General features: G+C 43.7%; 1 protein-coding gene across 1 annotated transcript; it reads left to right on the forward strand.

Moving 5' to 3' along the window:
• The first annotated feature begins 545 nt into the window (after positions 1-545).
• On the forward strand, positions 546-18229 carry gnptab (N-acetylglucosamine-1-phosphate transferase subunits alpha and beta). The gene is made up of 21 exons (XM_037122081.1): positions 546-866; positions 1460-1545; positions 1967-2086; positions 2499-2549; positions 3820-4022; positions 5363-5427; positions 5603-5737; positions 10316-10477; positions 10588-10767; positions 10962-11132; positions 11290-11413; positions 11498-11713; positions 11823-12877; positions 12959-13158; positions 13230-13449; positions 13556-13669; positions 13757-13842; positions 13925-14023; positions 14103-14270; positions 15465-15555; positions 16730-18229. Exons 1-21 carry the CDS (start codon positions 705-707, stop codon positions 16799-16801), a joined length of 3780 nt encoding a protein of 1259 aa, XP_036977976.1. The 5' UTR covers positions 546-704; the 3' UTR covers positions 16802-18229.
• The last annotated feature ends 900 nt before the right edge of the window (positions 18230-19129 follow it).

Genomic DNA, 19129 nt, shown 5'->3' on the forward strand with positions numbered 1-19129 from the left:
TGCAAATGTGTCAAGACACAACCCTTATTATTATTATTTTTTATAAGTGAAATATCAATAGCCTACATTACAAATCACTGAAGTGTTTGAAAAAGAAAACAGCAGGGAATCTTCGGAATAATCTACATTACTGATGCAACAATGCATTTACCACTTAGAGCTGGTAGAGGGCAAAAATAGCTAAACTTGAGGGAGACTGAATATAAAGCTACAGGACTTGGAATAAATGATGTTTTTGCTCTGTTTGCAGAAGGTGTAGGCTGAGTCAAATTAACCAACCAACTGTAGGCAAACGAGTTTATCCGGAAACTACATAGAGTTATAATATGGTTATAGTATATACATTATAGATGTAGTAACAATATATAAACTTAATTAATAAAGACAACGACCACTTCTGCCCTTGAGATAGTGCCCAGGAACATTTTGGTACCATTTATCCAAGTGGGCCATGGATTTACAGGAGTGACCCTGAATGCATCACGGATCCCTGTCCACCAGAGGGCGACAACGAGCTCGAAGCCGAAGAAGCGGCGGGACGGCAGCGGCAGCGTCAGCACCACCGAAGAAGAGAGGAATCTATGGTTGTCATGTGTCACGCAGTCTGGCTGGTGGTCAGCTGACAGATCCGGGTCGCCTGTAATGTTTACTTTCTTTGTTTAGTGCGTTTGCCTGCGTGTTTTATGTCTTTTTTTTTTGAATGAATGCAGCGCTATGCTTCGCCGAGGAGAACCATGGTAGTCGTGAACTCGGTGCTCAAGCTGTTACAGAGGCAGACGTACACCTGTCTGTCCCACCGATATGGACTCTACCTCTGCTTCGGGGGGCTCGTCCTCATGATAGTTTCCGCATTTCAGTTTGGAGAGGTGATGTTCTTTTTTTTCCCTACAATAATAGATACTAACTGGTATTTACTTTTGTTGTATTAGCTAACATACGTTAGTTGCTCGACCTGTTTGCCTTCTCTCTCGTCAGTTCAACCAGATTCCACTCAAGAAATCGGCTGTTTTAGCCGATCTAGCTTCTTGGCAAAACCTGTGTGTATTTGGATCGTATACTTTAGACGTTTTAAGAATCGTTATGGCGTTCGTGCCAATTCGGCTAAAAAATAAAACACTCAATTTTACGTATTTTAAGGAAAATCTCAAATATTGCTTTCAAAGGGGTCACTCCCGTGGCTTGCTCACTGACAGCCTTTCACTTTGTAAATTCACAGCTTTGGGTAATTAAGATGTGTGAATATCACCCAAAGCTTTCCGCTGTGATATCTGGATATTTATATGTCTCAGTGTACAGTCTATCTGCCTGTACAGACAATTCGTGACGAACGAAACTGCCCTGTTTTTTGAGTGTGGACTGGTGTGGCCTTGACTGTGTGAAATTTGGGAGTGGGTAACATATGGACCTACTTCTCCTGGAGGGTTGTTGTCTCATCTAGTGCCCCATCTCGTCTATACAGGTGGTGGTGGAGTGGAGTCGGGACCAGTATCATGTGCTCTTTGACTCCTACAGAGACAATGTGGGTGGGAAATCATTCCAGAGCAGGTAAGAACAATACAGAATTAATGCTTCCAAAGAAAGGGACCTTGAACTCAACACCACAACAACAGATTTCACTATTGTGTAACTCTGGCACCCATAAAGCAGACTATTTTTGTCTCTGCACTTTCACTAACAATTTCAGGGTGTTGCTCATTAAAGTCTTATTATATTCACAAGTGCAAATGTTAAAGAAATGCGTGCAAACCCTGAGCCTACTTCCTGCAGAAAGCCGCTTTCATCCCACTTCTGGCCCGTTTGTACCCTTCACTTGAAATAAATCCGAAAGTACTGGAGGAGGTGTAACCATGCATGACTAAAGAACAAGTTCTCTGTGTGCTGCTGAGGGAAACAGGGTCACGGCTCTGTAGTTTGAGGACCGTCTAGAGTGATATGAGTTTTGTTTTTTGTTTTTTTTTTTTTGCAGGCTCTGTCTGCCTATGCCTATTGATGTGGTGTACACATGGGTGAACGGCACAGACGTGGCTCTACTGAAGGAACTGAAGACGGTCAAAGAGCAAATGGAGGAGGAACAGAGAGCTCTGAGGTAGCTGTGGCTCCATTTTCTGTGCAGACATAGGTGGCAACACACGACTACAGTTAAATATAAACCTTTTATTTTCAACGTAGAAAGCGTCATAGAATGCAAACACTCTCAAGTGCCTTCAGTTTCTCGCCTGAATGCATTCAGAATTTGCGTACAAGCTTAGAATCATTTCACTCTGATGGCTTATTCAGACATTGCCCCAGAGGAAAAGGGAGCAAAGGTCAGAATATCTCTTGAGGAAAAAAAATTTAATTAGTGCCTCAACCTGTCTTCTCCACTTTTAGCTTTTATCATGAAAATAAAGGTTGAAATCGTGAAGGTATTATGTTGACTGGCTTCTGCTCTACTCTGTAAACAATGCTGTGCTGTAACGCTGTTGAAAGTCATGTGAATTCACTGTTTTTGCACACAGGGAACGCCTGGGGAAAAATGCAAGTGAGACAACTGAAGTGCCGAAAGACGGGTGAGCTTGAAGATACTGTGTGTTGATACAGTATGTGATGATCCTCGTGGGTCAAACAGTTCTAACACATACCTGAGAATTTTGATATATAGACTCAGTTGCAGCTTTATTCTATCGGTGATGGTTAGTTACATAGCAGAAACAGCTCTCTATAAAATGCAATAATGTCAATAAGAGCGTCACAGACATCATTATGTAAAATGTGTTTGGAGCATAAAGGGACCACACAGTTTATTTATTGCTGTGCAAGCCTCTTTTGTGTAATAATGACTCGTCATCGGCCTTATCTTGAAAACCGTATGCAAATCAAATATTTCCATTTTGAACTCACACATTGATTTGAAACATTGCCCACACAGGTCGTAATAGAGGAAGAGACATAAAAGTGGCGACTAAAGATGTAAATCATCTCAGTGTAAATACGCTGCCCAGCCACTTTAATAGGCACACCTGTATAATCTAAAACAGTCCAGGTCTGCCGCAGTATCTACATTTACAGAGATCATAGTGACGAGTTTTTTACACTTGATGATTGTTGCTGAGGTTGTAGTTCATAAAAATTAGACACATTTCTGGATTGAGTGCAGTTCAGTTCACACTGCTGCTATCTGCAAAACAATGAGAAAGTGACAGTTAACTGACAATGAAAGAGGATTTTGAGAAACAGTTTGATGTTGAAATAGGAAGTGTGAGGTGGGTTCAGCCACACAGATAAAACTCCATCGTTGATCAGATAAATGGAGTTTTATCAGATGGAGGTTAAGCATTGCTGCCAACTGATTGTTGTATAGTTTTCTTTTTTAAATAAATGCTGCCAGAAAATAACAACAATGAAGATGGAAGAAAAACTAAATCTCAAAAAATTGCTGGGATTGTTTTTGGAGAAATCTCTGCGTAGTGGCTTGAGTGAAAGTCCTTTTAGATTTTTCTCTGGTCAACTTTAGTCTGATGCTTGAACAACAAGCTGAAGATTTGACTTTAGGGTCATTGTTTCCTGTATTCACCACCAAATACGAGGTTGTCAAACAGGCCCCTCTCTCCTGTCCTCCCCCTCCTTGTTTCTGTCAAGATTGAAAACCCATCTGTGAGCGTTAACCACAGACACAAAGAGCCACTCAATGCAGCAGAGGAAGCCGTTTGCTGAATGTGTGAACTTGACTACTTTCATGCTTATGGTCTGAACCACAACATTGGAGGAAGTGGTTTTCTTAGGGGTGATGCATTCAGTTAAATATTTGTTTTAATTTTTGTTGTTGTTGTTTTTTTTAAGTGGAAAGCCGGAATGCCTGCTGTCCCACTGCATCATAGCGCCCATGCTGGCTCTGGACCCCGCTCTGCCGGCCAACGTTACACTGAAAGACCTGCCGACGCTCTCTCCCTCCTTCTCGGCTGCCAAAGAGCTGCTGCTGCTGAACAAACCCTTCCACCCGTCCACCACCGCCTCTGTGGTCGTCTTCCATTCGCAGGCTGACGGTAAACACACACACACACACACAGCATCCAGAGACGCAGGCAATTTCTTGCAACAGACGAGGGCACAATTTGGCAGGAAACGATGCTCCCGACGTGATTCCAAGCTGTGTGTGAGGGATTTTTTTTCCGGGGAGAGCGATTAGACCGCAGAGCCGTGTGATAACTGAACCCAGCTGGGATTTTATCACAAGGATAGGACATATTGTTTACAGTGCAGAAGATGATATTTGAAGTTTGATTAATGAGTAACCAGAACATGGGCATGCTGTATTTCTGTAATATTCACATACAAAAAATGGTGCAGAGAAACCAGAGCAAAAAACAGAGATTCAATGTGACATGTGACATGTGCATGCAAAGGCAAGAAATGAACAATAAAATGAAATAAAAAAATATATATACTGCATAAACACTAAAGGTTTATATGATTTAAAGACTGCTACAGTCGTCAGACGTCCAGCTGCATCTAAGGCCAATTAACTTATTCATGCACGTTTGTATTTCTGCTTCACTAGAATGAACGCATGACCTTGACACACACATGATTAACCTTTTAAAATGACTGTGTGCACCAGTAGTTGTCATGGGACCCTTATGCAGGCTCAACATCAGCAGCATTCACCAGCGCTGTGGTTTTGCAGGATGCATCACCTTGGTGTACATTCAGTTTAAAGTCCTAACTCAGTGGAATATCACACTTCTTTCAGACAGAGCTTTTCTGTGCGACACCCACAGGGGTGACAGATAGGAACATTTGCCCACCCCCTGTATGAGTCATCAGATCATTACGACAGACCTGTTATTGACTGGAAGCCGTCTGATGTTTCTCATAACTTATCTTCACAGTTTCATGGCAGATATTTTATGTATACAACAGTAAAACACCAGAGAACTAATATGGCAAGATTAGCTAAAAATACAGAAAATGCCATAGGGATTTTTTTTTGTCAGACTGGGATATCAAGAACAGTTTTTTATCAGCTTTTATCAGCCTGTGATTAAAAAAAAAAAAAAAAAAAATGTCCCACATCTCCCTCAAGTCGGCAGATGACTTTCTAATTTTAACAAAAGTAGAACACGTCTCTCTCTGATCAGACAGAGATGGGTAGCTGGAGCAGGTTGAGGCCGATTATTTAAACATTCATTCTGAGTCGTGGTTTTTAAAATCACCTTTAAGCAGACAAGTTGACAATGAGTGTATATTTACTATATCTGCAACATTGGGGGGTGTTTCTGTAGTTGTTCTTTTTTGTTAAACCTGCAAGTTTTTAGTTGCTGATGAAAGATGAAACTCCAAATTCTGTTGCTCACTGTTTGTTTATTCATTGTCCTTTTGACAGCTGATAAAGCCTATACAGATGTGGCTAAAGAAGACCACAAGTTCTCTGTGTCCAGATGTTACCTGGTGAGTTTTAGCTGTATGAAAATCTGCATGATTTAACACAAATCCTCGCTGTATCCTCCTGTCTTCTTTGTACATGTAAATTATGCAGCCCTCAAAGACAGATCAGAGTCATCCAACATCAGAAGGTGTTTTAAGGGAACAGTATCATTTTCTTTTGTTGTTGTGTGTTTTGCAGACGACTGATAAAGAGGCTCCAGGACTGATCCGCATGCAGTCCTTAGCATATCTGAGCGGCTTCCCAGCGACCTTTAAGGAAACGGAGCCGCTGAGAGCTAAACTGCCGTCTGTCATCACCAGCAAGATCAAACAGGTACAGCTGACATAAATCAGTACTGACGTTAATGTTGATGTAATCATCTAGAGAGAAGAACTATCACTCTGTCTTTAAAGAGAGCGGAGGTGGACAAAACACTGTAGAGTTTAATAAGAAAAGGATCGGATACGCTACATGAACATGGGCATGTTGAAAACAGGGTTTTAAAACAAAATCTATCCCCATTCAGAAAACTTTTCAGTACTGTTTCAGAAATCATCATCGAGTCTGGAAGAAGTTTTCTAAAAGGTTATTTTTAAGTGACCTAAAAAGCCGCCTACATGTGAGCGAAAGGCCAAAACCCATAGAAAAAACCTTGTCTGTGTGGACAGAGCCTTAGACGGGCAATATTTTAGCTAGTGCTGATTAACATAAGCCCAGAACGGCCATAATAAGTCCACAATTAATGCTTAATTACTAGTTTATCAGCAGCTAGAATCAAAAACTTGTCTCCCAGGAAACTACAGTTACAAAACAGCAGGTGGCAGAGTTGCACACTTGATACATACTTGGTACAGTAAACAGTCATGACTTTTTATCTTCCTTACATAAATGTTATGACTTACGTGGTGCATTCTCTAAAGTTTGTTTTAAAAGTGTGTCAGTGATCTTTTGTACTGACTTTGCCACCAGATGTCACCCTCACAGCATCCTGTCACCGTGCTGAGGCATGTTTCTACATCAGTATCATTACAGACATAAACCGTATAATTGTGTGTGCACAAATTAGGACCTTTTTATACATCGTAGCAGCGTAATCTAAGAAAAGACTAAATGTCAAATCCTCCTTGGAGAAGAGGCCCTGCTTAATATGGGCTTCTTCTATTTGAAACTGTTATGTTGTGATGTGGATAAAGGGCCTCTGTTTAGCCTCAGTGGCTGCCGGCTTGTGTATCTAATAATTTTCTCTAATCAGGAGTCTGCTTTATATTTTGAGAGGGGAGGAATGCCACTAACGAGCGCGGATTACTCTGAAATAATCAAAGAAAACAAAACAGCGTGGCCTGGAGCGGAGTGACCCCGTCACACCAGCAGACGGGCAGGACGGGCATGAGTCAACTGTTTGTCCCTTCTTCCGATAATAAACTCACATGGCTGATTTAGGATTAATGGGTGACTGATTAGATAACATCTTTTATAACTGTCTTTTATGCTAAAGGCAAAACAGAGCTGTTATAAAACAGCTTTACACCACCTCTTCAGAATCTTTAGAATAAAATGTCCTGAAGTCAGTCTTAAAACAACTTTATATTAAAGGACAGACTGTCAATTAATCAATCAGTGAACTGACTATCAGTTTAAATCACCTTTAAAGCAAAAATGCCCAAAAACTCACTTCTCAAATATAAATATTTTCTAGTTTTCTTAGTTTTCTGGGAGAGTAAACAAAGATTTTGCGTTTTGACATTATCAAATTATCAGCATGTTACTTCATATTTGTTGCAACTCTTCTGTTTTTAAACATAGTATACTTAAAATACAGTTACAGTTACTTACATACAGTTCTTGTGTTGAGAAATCATCCATGGGGTTAGTTTCTGAATCATTTAAACATCTTCAAGTGTTTTTTATGGGGTTTATTTTGGTTGCAAATGCAGATTTATCCTTAAAAACGCAGCATGATAATCCTTTTAACAACTGGCAAAGAGTTGGATGTTGTCCCCAACATTTGGCTTTGAAAAAACATAATCATCAACAAATACATTTCTTTGTTTCTTCTAAAAACTATACTTTTTCATAAGCATTTTTTTCTTGAGTTATACTGTATCTAAAGCTTTTATCTAAAACCTGCATATTATTAACACACACGTATTATGTATTATTATGTACAGTTGATGTACTGTACATATTAACACTGTATACTGTAAACATATAGAATAATTTGTCAGTTGTCTGTGAGCACAAACATTTGAGGCAGCAGCGTCTGTGAACCTCCAGCAAGTCAGAATCACTGTAACTCAGTATGTGGTGATATGTAGGTTAACAGTGCTCAACCAACATGTCATCATCAAACCCAGTTGTCCCATAATTCCCTGCATCGCTCTCCAGGTTTGCCTGACAGGTCATGTGATAATAGCCAGCGGCATTCAGGCTGTAACCTTAGCTGGCGTTGCGGGAGTTAACCGTAGAACAACTGTTAGGAGTGGCGCGGCGCCAGCCAGCACGCCAAAAGGTCGCAAGGATTGTAGTGACCTTCCCTGCACTCTTTGGACACGCCCCGTCATTTCACATGTGTTTGTTCGTTCCTAGTTTTTACCTATTTGGAGTCCATTTTTTTTTCACATCTTTTATAAGTGTTACGAGCTGGTAGAGGTGTCACAGAGAGTCCAGGAAGTAGGATGGAAAGTGTGCGTGGCGTTAAGGGCCGGAGGGATTTCTAGGTACACGGGCCACCACACAATGCACAGTATTTCAAGGTGTTTCCTGGTGTTGCCGGGTCGATTCTATGAAAGAGGGATGATGTGCATAGTGTGGAGGGAGAGGTTCAGCGGTGAGAGTCTGCAGGTATTTATAGCTGGTGTTACAGCGAGTGCTATGGTGATGAAAGCTGCCCCACAGCCCCGATCATCTGCCCCCCTGTGCTGTTGCCTGTCCAGTCCTGCTCCCACTGTTTGTGTACGGGCCTGCTGATGTGTTTGTGGTTAGTGTGTATTTTTGGTGTTTTGAGGTGTGCGAAAGAGCAAGTTTTCAGATTATAAGACTCAAAGTACAAATATGCAGGGCATCTGAAAACTTAGCCTCCGAACAGTCGTGATGACATGAGCTATAAAACCTGTGTGCATTATGTTACTATGCTTATTTATATATTGTTTCAGGACCATCTGTCGGTCACTTGCCAGTCGCTCGACTCAGCGGGTGATGCAGGTGATGCAGCCTCAGCTCAGATGTAGCAGTCGGTTGCGCTGCACGCCGCCTCTGCCTACAAGTGTCACTCACCACAGGGCTAATTGGTTTACTCAGACTGTCAACTACATATTTTTTTTTAGACTAATTAAATTTTATGATGCCCTCGCAGTTATCACAGTTTATATAGTGTTGAGAATAAAATGAGTGCCGTGGGGAGGAATCGTTTCAGCTGCTGCCTGGGGGACACGACGGTTCGCTGATGAACCCCCCTGAGTGTCGATATTAGATTTCACCCGCAGTATGTACAACAACTCATTCTACTCTTCATCCAAATGAAACAAGAAGCAGCCACATTAAACCCCCCCAAAAATAATCAGCTGTCCACACCAGATCAAGGCAGGATGCAGCAGCGAAACCCAAGAAAATACAGAATTAATGACCTCGGCCTTGGTTGATTGGTTGGTTGGTGGGTTGGTTAGTTGGTTGGCTGTTGGGTAGATTGCTTTGTGTGTGGGTTGCTTGATTGGTTGATTGGCTGTTGTCTTTGCTCGATTGGTTGCTTGGTTGGTGGGTCGCCTGACTGGTCGGTCACTTGCTTGGTTGGCAGCACATCCTCACACCTGAGTTCGTCGATAAAGTATTAAGTATAAAAAGTTGTCACTGGCTGAGAAAAATGGTTGGTCAACTATTTTATAAGGACTTTATCAGGAATTAGATTATCATTGTGACTCAGTATATAATCATGTTCATGTGCAACATGTGTTCATTATACTGTTGACACTTGCCAGGCAGGCATGTGCCCGTGTGAGGCCACCACACACCTCAGCTCTGTGAGCGTGTGTTAAAGCATTATCAGGACTACGAAAAGAGCTATAATAAAGACGGCAACGTGATCCAGGGCTCGCTGTCTCCTGGCTGCTCCCTGCCAGGTTTATAAGACACAGCTAATCCGCGTCACCTAAAAACAGAAGCGGAGAAAATCAAACAAGTCGAGGGAGAACGCGAGTTCAGGAGAAATGTATGGGTTCAGTTCAGGATGACGGAGGGAGAGCGGCTGAATGTTTTCCTGGGAAGCTCACATTTGAGAGATGGGAAAGGCTCTTTTGAAATGGGTAAGGCCAGGGGACTGTCCCTCTCACATGCATCTCACACACACACACACGCACGCACGCACGCACGCACACACACACACACGCGCACAGAGCGAGAGAGTCCTCCGATGCCTCACATAGCTTTCTTGGCATCACACAGAAAGCCACCGCCACGTGACCCCCATGGAGAAGAGATGACATCACAGAATTTTCCGAACACACACACACACACACACACACAGCCAGCAGATGCCTCCACAGAGTCATCATAGCTGCTTTGGTTTGTACCTCTACAGCTGCAGGGTCAGAGGTCACACAGCGTTTTGTTAATTCAATCAGAAATCCGTCTTTATTATAGACTGAAGGTCTTTGTCACAAGCCTGGCAGCCCTGAGGCTGAACTGTGTTGCTAAGCATGTGACTTCAGCTCAGAGAAATTGCTGTTAGGATGTTCCCACAGTGGATGAAGTGACTTTTGTTTTTGTTTTGTCTTTTTGGCTTAAAGGGGCACACCACTCATTTTTACCTTTGACAGTGAAGATGAAACCCTGACTGGGGAGTAAAGATTTTCTTTAACTGTATTTAGTTTGTGTCTTCTAAGCAATTAACACCTTCCTGTTTTTATTTGTGTCCCACAGTTTGAGTTGTACTCGGAGGCCAGCATCGCCCTGCTGCACCTGAATACCCCACAGGATTTCACTGATCTGACCCAGCAGGCTAAAAAGAACCTGACCCTGGACGGAAAAGAGTTAACCATCAGTCCTGGCTACTTATTCTGGGACCTCACTGCCATCTCACAGGTACTCCTCCTGATCCCTCTTCATTATTTAACAATATATGATTAATAAGTGGATTTTAGAAGAGCTGATATAAGCCTGAATTTAATGCTTTTTTTCACTGCCCTCTCCAGTCCAAGCAGGATGAAGATGTGTCAGCCAGCCGATTCGAGGACAACGAGGAGCTCCGCTATTCGCTGCGCTCCGTGGAGAGACACGCCCCCTGGGTGCGACACATCTTCATCGTCACCAACGGGCAGATTCCTTCCTGGCTCAACCTGGACAACCCCAGAGTTACAGTTGTCACACATCAGGTAGATTTTAAGACCTCGACCTCTTCCACACTGCACTGCACTTCAGGTGTTCAGCCCACTTTTACTGACTCTTGACAGAACTCCTTCCTAACAGTATTATTTTTGCCATCTTCCATTTTTGAAAGGACCTGACAACCCTTGTAAAAAAAATGTTTTTATTTTATTAAGTACATTTGTTTTACTTCGACCTCCAGGATATCTTCCAGAACCACAGCCACCTTCCCACTTTCAGCTCTCCTGCCATTGAGACCCACATCCACCGCATCCCAGGCCTCTCCCAAAAGTTCATTTACCTCAACGATGACGTCATGTTTGGAAAAGACGTGTGGCCAGACGACTTCTACAGCCACTCGAAAGGACAGAAGGTGTGACCGCAGCATCCAAAGTGCAAACATTACTTTATTTTGATTTGTTGTGTTTTATTAATTATATTTATTTATTAAGAATTGTTAGCCTATTCGATTAAACCACTTTTTTAGCCACACACTGACCTTAAATCTTTTCTTTCTTGTTTACCTGCAGGTATATCTCACCTGGCCTGTTCCCAACTGTGCAGAGGGCTGCCCGGGATCTTGGATCAAAGATGGGTACTGCGACAAAGCCTGCAACAACTCAGCCTGTGACTGGGACGGAGGAGACTGCCTCGGTAAACAGATCAGCGCCATCATCTTTCCTGTGAAGATAAACTCATTTCAATCCTGTCTAATATCGTGTTCCTTTTCCCTGACAGGTGCAGCGGGGAACAGTCGGTTCGCTGCTGGGGTCGGTGGAGGTGGGCCAGGGGGAGCTGGTGGACAGATGTGGCAGTTCGCAGGTGGTCTCGGAGGTCTCGGGGGGACGTCCTACTGTAATCAAGGCTGTGCCAACTCCTGGCTGGCAGACAAGTTCTGTGACCAAGCCTGCAACGTGCTCTCCTGTGGTTATGATGTGGGAGACTGTGGCCAAGGTAAGTGTTGAGTTATCTAATAGTACGAGACAATTACATTTTTGGGTTCGGCCTTGTCATGCGATTTCTTGCTGATCATTAAAATCCTGCCTTATCCTTTCTGTTGTAGAGCACTTTGGCGAGCTGTACCATGTGACCCTGCTGAGGAATCAGACCCTGTACACCCTCCCATTAGGTGAAACCAGGCCTTATTTCAGCTTCAGCAGACTGGCTCGCAGAGTCTCCGAGGCCCACGTCAGCGACAACGCGGCACTTCGCCACACCTCTGTCGCCAACAAGTGGAAGACCATCCACCTGCTGCTCCATCCAGGCCACAACGCCACCCAAATCCAGTACAATCTGACGTTCCAGAGAGATGACGACACGGAGTTCACCATGAGCTTCAGCGTAGCCGTCGACACCCGCGAGGTTCCTCGAGTTAACGTGTCCCAGGCTGAAACAGCAGGGAAAGAGCTTAAGCCGACCCTGACCCCAGAGCCGCCGTTCCCATTCTCGGATGTTCCTGAGGACAAACAGGGTCCTAAGATCCAGAAGAGGCAGCCTGGTGAACCTCAGGATGTCATCGAGGTTCCTGCGCTGAACGTGTCGCTTCTACCAGCTGATTTGCAGAGCGAGCTGCAGAAGCTGGAGGAGAAGCTTCTGATTGGTGACATCACAATCAAGGGTTTTAACTTCACAAAGGCTGAACTTCTGAAATCTTACAAGACACTGGCTCAAGAGCAGCATGTCATGAATTCAAATCCAGCTAATGACGGTGCAGGGAAGGTCCAGGAAAAGCCTCATGAAGATTTGGAGGCAGAGCACGTGGACAGAAAACCGGCTGTGGAAGAGAAAGCCATAACTATCGTCCAGAAAAATCAAGACTCAAAAGACGTGGCTGTGCAGCAAAAGCCCATCACTCCTCTCATCCCAGTCCACATTGATGATAAGCCTAAGGAAGACTTTGTAACCCCAAAACATTTTCATCTGAATATTGCCATCGAGAGGCCTTTGACTTCCAAACTGCTAAGCAGCATTTCGAAAACCAAGAGCGCTGAGAGTCAGGCAGAACCAGCCGACGCTGCAGGAGGAGCTCCAGTAGGGAGGAGGCTCCAGCACTTCATCTCCTCAGACAGAGGCTTCCTGCCGTGGGAGAGGAGGAAATACTTCCAGGAGCTGCTCGAGGTAAGTATTTGGACCTTCCTCTTTTCTCGTAAATCATCGTAATTTCTTCTAAAAACTGACTGCTTTGCCTTGTCTCTGCAGGAAGGGGAGCGTCTGCTCAGAGCGCTGTCATATGAGGCTGACGGCGGCGCCACTGGCCGAAAGCTGCGGGACACGTTTGCCGACTCGCTGCGCTATGTCAACAAGATCCTCAACGGTCAGTTTGGATTCACATCCCGCAAAGTCCCGGCGCACATGCCTCATATGATCGACCGTCTCATCATGCAGGAGCTGCAGGACACGTGAGTGTGTTACAGATTCCTTGTTCTGATTCCTGAAGAGACAAAAGCTAAAATTCCGCTCTTTTCTTTAGGTTCCCAGAGGAGTTCGACAAGACATCAGCCCATCGTGTTCGCCACTCAGAGGACATGCAGTTTGCCTTTTCGTACTTCTACTTCCTGATGAGCGCTCAGCAGCAGCTCAACGTGTCTGACGTGTTCGACGAGATCGACACCGACCACTCAGGTGTCCTCTCCGACCGGGAGATTCGAACTCTCGCCACAAGGATCCACGAGCTGCCACTCAGCCTCCAGGTCGGTCCTAGCTTTGAAATATTATCACTCCTCAGATTATAGTTTATAGTAATTCTTGTGATTTTTGAAGTACATGTGTGTAATATTTCTTTGCTGAATGTTGTAGGACCTGACTGGCCTGGAGCAGATGTTGATAAACTGCTCTAAGACTCTGCCAACCAACCTGACCCAGCTGCACCTGGTGAACCCAACCCAGGAGGCCTACTACGACCCCAGCATGGTGAGCCATCCCTGATGTGAGCAAAGGAAACTTCTTGTTTTATAACCTGAAATATTCAACTTATAGTGTACTTTTGTTATTCCACAGCCTCCCGTCACAAAAGGCCTCATCCTCCACTGCAAACCCATCACAGAGCGCATCCACAAAGCCTTCAGGGACCAGAATAAATACAAGTAAGTTCTCACGTGTCCGACCGACATTGTATTGATTCTCAGATATCCTTCCTTCTTGGCTAACATGCCCTCTGTCGGGCAGGTTCGAGATCATGGGCGAGGACGAGATAGCTTTCAAGATGGTGCGGACAAACGTGTCCCATGTGGTCGGCCAGTTGGATGACATCAGGAAAAATCCCAGGTGAGAATGACTGAATGGTGTCATTTTCCAAGGTTTTGTTGTTATTGTTTGCTGTACTAACGTCTGTAACGGCCACCAGGAAGTTCATCTGTCTGAATGATAACATCGACCACAGCCATAAGGACGCTGCCACAGTGAAAGCTGTTCTCAGAGACTTCTATGAGTCCATGTTCCCGCTGCCGTCCCAGTTTGAACTGCCCAGAGAGTATCGCAACAGGTTCCTACACATGGAGGAGCTCCAGGAATGGTAGGATGTGAAGTTCAGAGAGCGTTTTGATGAGTTGTACACGTCGCTGCTACTGGCGCTTCAATCATTATTTGCCACAGAGGCAGAATGGACAGTGTTGTGTTGGACAGCTGGTCCCCCATTTTGGCCCTGGCAGAAATATTACTCTATGAATTGTCATTTAATACTTCTGCAGACATTAATCATACAATAATACATATTAATGTTAATATGTTTTGGGAATTATTGCTGAAGAAATGAAGGTGCAGAGATTTTTTTTCTGTTCAGGATCAGCTGTCTGCACGTGCAGCTGGTGCTTGTTAAATATTTTTATGCTTTTCTTTTTACCTGAGCTGCTAAATCAGGCGCACTGGTGCGACTAATGAAAATGTTTATTTGCACTTGAAAGATTTTTGTGCCCATGCGCGACCAAAGCAGCTGCACCCTGGAACCCTGAATGTTCCTCAGTACAAAGAAGAGACGTCTTCAGCATGTTTGTTTTGTCTGACTGACGGTCCCAGACCTAAAAATAATCTGTTTACTGTTATATGACAGAGAGAAGCTGTAAATGCTCACATTTTAGGAAGCTGATGTTTGACATTTCTGCTTGATAAGAGCCTTGATCCCAATTCCTAAATCATTAAGATAATGTTCTGTCGACAGTTCAAGTACAGATGACAGGAAAGTTATTGATAGTTTAAAAAGCACACAGTTATTGAGCACTTTTATCCTCACATGGCCTAAGTGAAGACTCTGTGGCCGTCACCACATGTGAGAGTTGTCGGGTTGGAGCAGTGGGACTCTCTCAGGGGGATTCAGAGGGTTTTTGTCAGCGTTCCCGCTCCTTTATTCAGGAGGCTTCTGCTGGAGAATGTGAGCCTTTTAAAATTAGACCGAGCCGCTTCAGATCAGACGCTCGCTGTAAGATCCTTGTAAGATCATCACACAGCTGAGCCTCCTCCCCTCCCTCGCCACCACTCCTGTGTCTGAGTAGGTGAAGTATCAGGCAGATGGCGTTGGGTGATGTCACCTTGTCACCCTGTTGCCCTGCTGCCCTCTGCATACTCCATGTCTCCTTCTTGTTACATCAGAGCATGATTAGCTTCCCCTCCTCCAGGGAGACGTACCACCTCTGACACTTTGGTCGCCCAATTGGGAAACATGTAAGTTCTTCATTTCAAACTATCTGAAATGTGTTTGGTTTTTTTTCCTCAGGCGGGTGTATCGGGACAAGCTGAAGTTCTGGACGCACTGCGTCCTCGTGACGCTCGTCATCTTCACCGTCATGTCCTTCTTCGCCGAACAGGTCAGTGCGTCCACCTCCTCGGACCACAAACAGTTTATTTGCACGTTCCCATTAAGACACACACACCTCTCTGTTTCCATGATTCACACTCGAGCTATGATTCAAACCTTCGCTACCGAAATTCCAGTCGGAGGTGCATCCGTCTCATGTGTCTCGCTCGTATGACCCTCTGAGCCAAGGCCTGACTTCACAGAAATGAAAGACGCCCAGCAGTCTGCTGTGAAACGCGAGTTGTCTGTCTTTGTTGACTTAGATCACACAATGCTTGTATTTAACCTTCTTTGCTGCCAGATGAGTGGGATTTCTAGCTGGAACAACCTTATAGCAGAGAGAACCTTCGAACCAGATAGAGTTCTTGGACAACTGTCAAATTCTTCCAATTTGACACTGGACATAGATTAAAACAAATGGCAGGAATTGTTTACAAATACTGCTCGGCCCGTGTTTGACATTGAGTTGTTATGAGGCACTCTCCTAATCCTCAGGTCTCCAGTTTCTCCTCAGCGAACCTAAAGAAAGGTTAATAGAGGCAGTAACCTTCAGAGAATTTCCCCCACTGTTACCCGTGGGACCAGTGTTCCCAGTTAAGTACGTGTCAGACTTGTCCAGTGTCCCTGTCAACACACACAAACTGACTCTGGATGTCTTTTTGGCTCCCGGATGAGCCCTCCTGTCCTGCTGCCCAGCTTATTAAGACAGAGAAATGTCAGTCAGCTCTGTTTAGATTAGAGAGATCAAAAGTGTCTTCAGTCCTGAGGGAGGTGATTTTACTCGGCTGGCCTGCTTAGAAGATCGTCTTTGCTTTCTTTGGTTACAAAGGTTGTCAAAGTCCTCTTGAGTAGCTAAGTCTCGATTATTCGTCACCATTTTGGGGAAAAAAGCAGGGAAACAGCTAGTCTGGCTCCATCTGAAGGCACCTTAATCAACCTATGAGCACCTTCAAGCTCTTTTTCTAACACTGGACTATTTCTTGGCTCTAAGCAATTTCGTGGCATTGCGATCTAAACCTATGATGAGCCCGAGACTACGGCAACCCTTTACTTTTTATGTATGTTTTTATTTAATCACGCTCATTTTATCTTCCTCACATCCTCGTGCTAAAGGTTTGTTTTGTCTTTCCTTATCTGCATCCAGTTTCTGAATATGCCGTCTCCTCTCTCCTGTCTCGCTGCAGCTGATTCTGCTGAAGCGAAAGCTTTTCCCCAGGCGCAGAGCGAACCGGGACAGCAACCCTGAGAGAGTGTAACAAAGGGACGACTTCCCCTCTCCTCTCCTCTCTTCACCTCAACATCCACCCTTTCTCTCCTGCTCTGTCGAGAGAACAGGAGAGGAGTCAGACCAGGAGACTGGGTGGAAACAGGAAGTTCCTCCGGGTGCTCGCGTTGCATCAGCGCGGACGTACGAGAGAGACTCGTGAGGTGGCGATGAAACATTTTTCAGAAGATGATGGATGGGGCTGGCCGGTGAAAGGAATGGCAGCCAGAATTAAGAAGCCTGTAAATCTTCTTTTCCTCCGCTGGGGGCATCTGAGGCTTCACAAACACACAAAACAAAACACTCCCTCCACGCTGCTCCACCCTCCTCGTGTCCTGCCTTCACCACTCCATTGATGGATGTGCTGTTAACGTGTGAAACATTTTATGGCAGCCTCTCATCGTGTGTGTGCGTGCGTGCAGTAGTCCAGTTTACCACGAAACCATTAACTTTAGTGTCTAAAGCTCAAACGATTAGCAGATTAATCGATCTGTCGATTGACAGAAAACAGTCTGCAGCTGTTTTGAGAATCGATTAATCATTTGTGCCACCTCTTAAGGAAAAATGCCAAACAACTGCTCGCACCAACTTCTTAAATGTGGGTTTTTTCTGCTTTTCTCTCTTTCTTATTACTGTATTATTATTGAGATTTGGCTTGTTTGAGGTTGTCACCTTGGGACATTGTTCAGTTTTATAGACAAAAAAATCGGTACGTGCAGCCCTGGTTGTGATTGGCTTTGACTGCTATGGCTTCTTCTTTTTTTTTGTTTTTTAAATGGAGGAAAAAAAACATTGAAGATCTTCAGGATGAAGAACATTATTCATATGTAAATGTTGGCTGTCGTCTTTAAAAATCTGAAAACTTGAAGTGCCTTCGTTGTTCATTCCTGCCTGTTTTAACATTTCCGTTGTTTAGTTTCTTCACATCACACCGTAATCAATGAGAATGAACGGTATGTAGGATAATATGATTCTCATTGTTATTGTGGTGCAAATCTGATTGTTGGAGCTACATGTCAGTGATACTACAGCTTTCATAGCCACCTGTGCGTGTGTCCCTGTGGGACTCAACAGGCTCGCTACTGTCTGAAATTCAGACCCCCCTCAGCATGTTGTGTAACTTATTTTGACTGTGTTATCGTGACAGTGAGCTCAGTGACTGATGCATCCGATGTGAATGCTGCAGAATGTAAACATATCCTCTGACAATGCTTTCCCTATGAATGTCAGTTTTACAGAGTTCTCTACTATAAAGACAAAAAATGGAAGTGACGACTGGAGGCTGTCAGCGTTTTAGTCATGTGATGTACGGGATGTTTGGTCGAGGGCGAGACGATGAGTAACGCATCTGGAAATGGGTTTTCTCAGATTGTGTAAATTCAGTGTCTCTGACTGAAATAAATGTGATCTGTTTCAGTCATCTTGGGTGTTTTCTTGTTTTGTTTTTGTTTTGTATTAATTTCATGTATTTAACATTTACTTTAGTATTTCTTTTTATTGCTGCCTCATACTTGTACTCCGCTACACAGGAAAATATACTTTTTACTCGTCTACATTTATGTAACAACTAACATTATCCGTTACGCTTTAGATTGTTTTCCAGAATGATTGTACATAATAATCAGTGTCTAGTCGGACGGTAGTTCAAGATGACAGTTCCCCCAAAGTTGCTTTCTAAACTTTTTAATTAAAATATTTTTTTATCGATGGGAAAAGTGATAAAATCTTGTTTCGCAAACACAAGCTCACTTTGAGCTAAATGCTAACACCAGCACACTCACATTATTGTGTTCAACAATTATACTAATGAGCGTCTTAGCATACTGTACTTTCTAATCAACACAAAGTACAGCTGAGGCTGCTGGGAGTCTCCTCAGTTTCCCTCATATTTCATGATAAACCAATTTATTAGAAGCATTAACATTTTCAGATGATACTGACACTAAGGGTTACACTTCTAGCATAGCAAAGATCAGACCAAATTCTGCCCAAAATATTTTTGTTTATTTCTTAATGAGTCTGACCAAATGAATCACCTCAAGACCCCCCTAATCTATCTGGTGACTCTTTGGAGGAACCTCGACCCCTAGATTGGAAACTGCTGGACTAAACTTGCCAAGATATTTTCCCATTATTACATTAAACAAACTATCCCATTTTTAACAAGAAATTTTTCATGTTCCAAAAATCTATTTATCTGATGCCAAACATTGTGTTATAGCATGATAACTTATTGTTCTCCTGCTCTTACTACTGTACGATTTTCACTTGTAATCGAGTATTTGTTCACTGAAGGATCTGAGAATCTCTCTCGCGGCCA

Source organism: Acanthopagrus latus, chromosome 14, assembly GCF_904848185.1.
Source record: "Acanthopagrus latus isolate v.2019 chromosome 14, fAcaLat1.1, whole genome shotgun sequence".
Lineage (NCBI taxonomy): Eukaryota > Metazoa > Chordata > Actinopteri > Spariformes > Sparidae > Acanthopagrus > Acanthopagrus latus.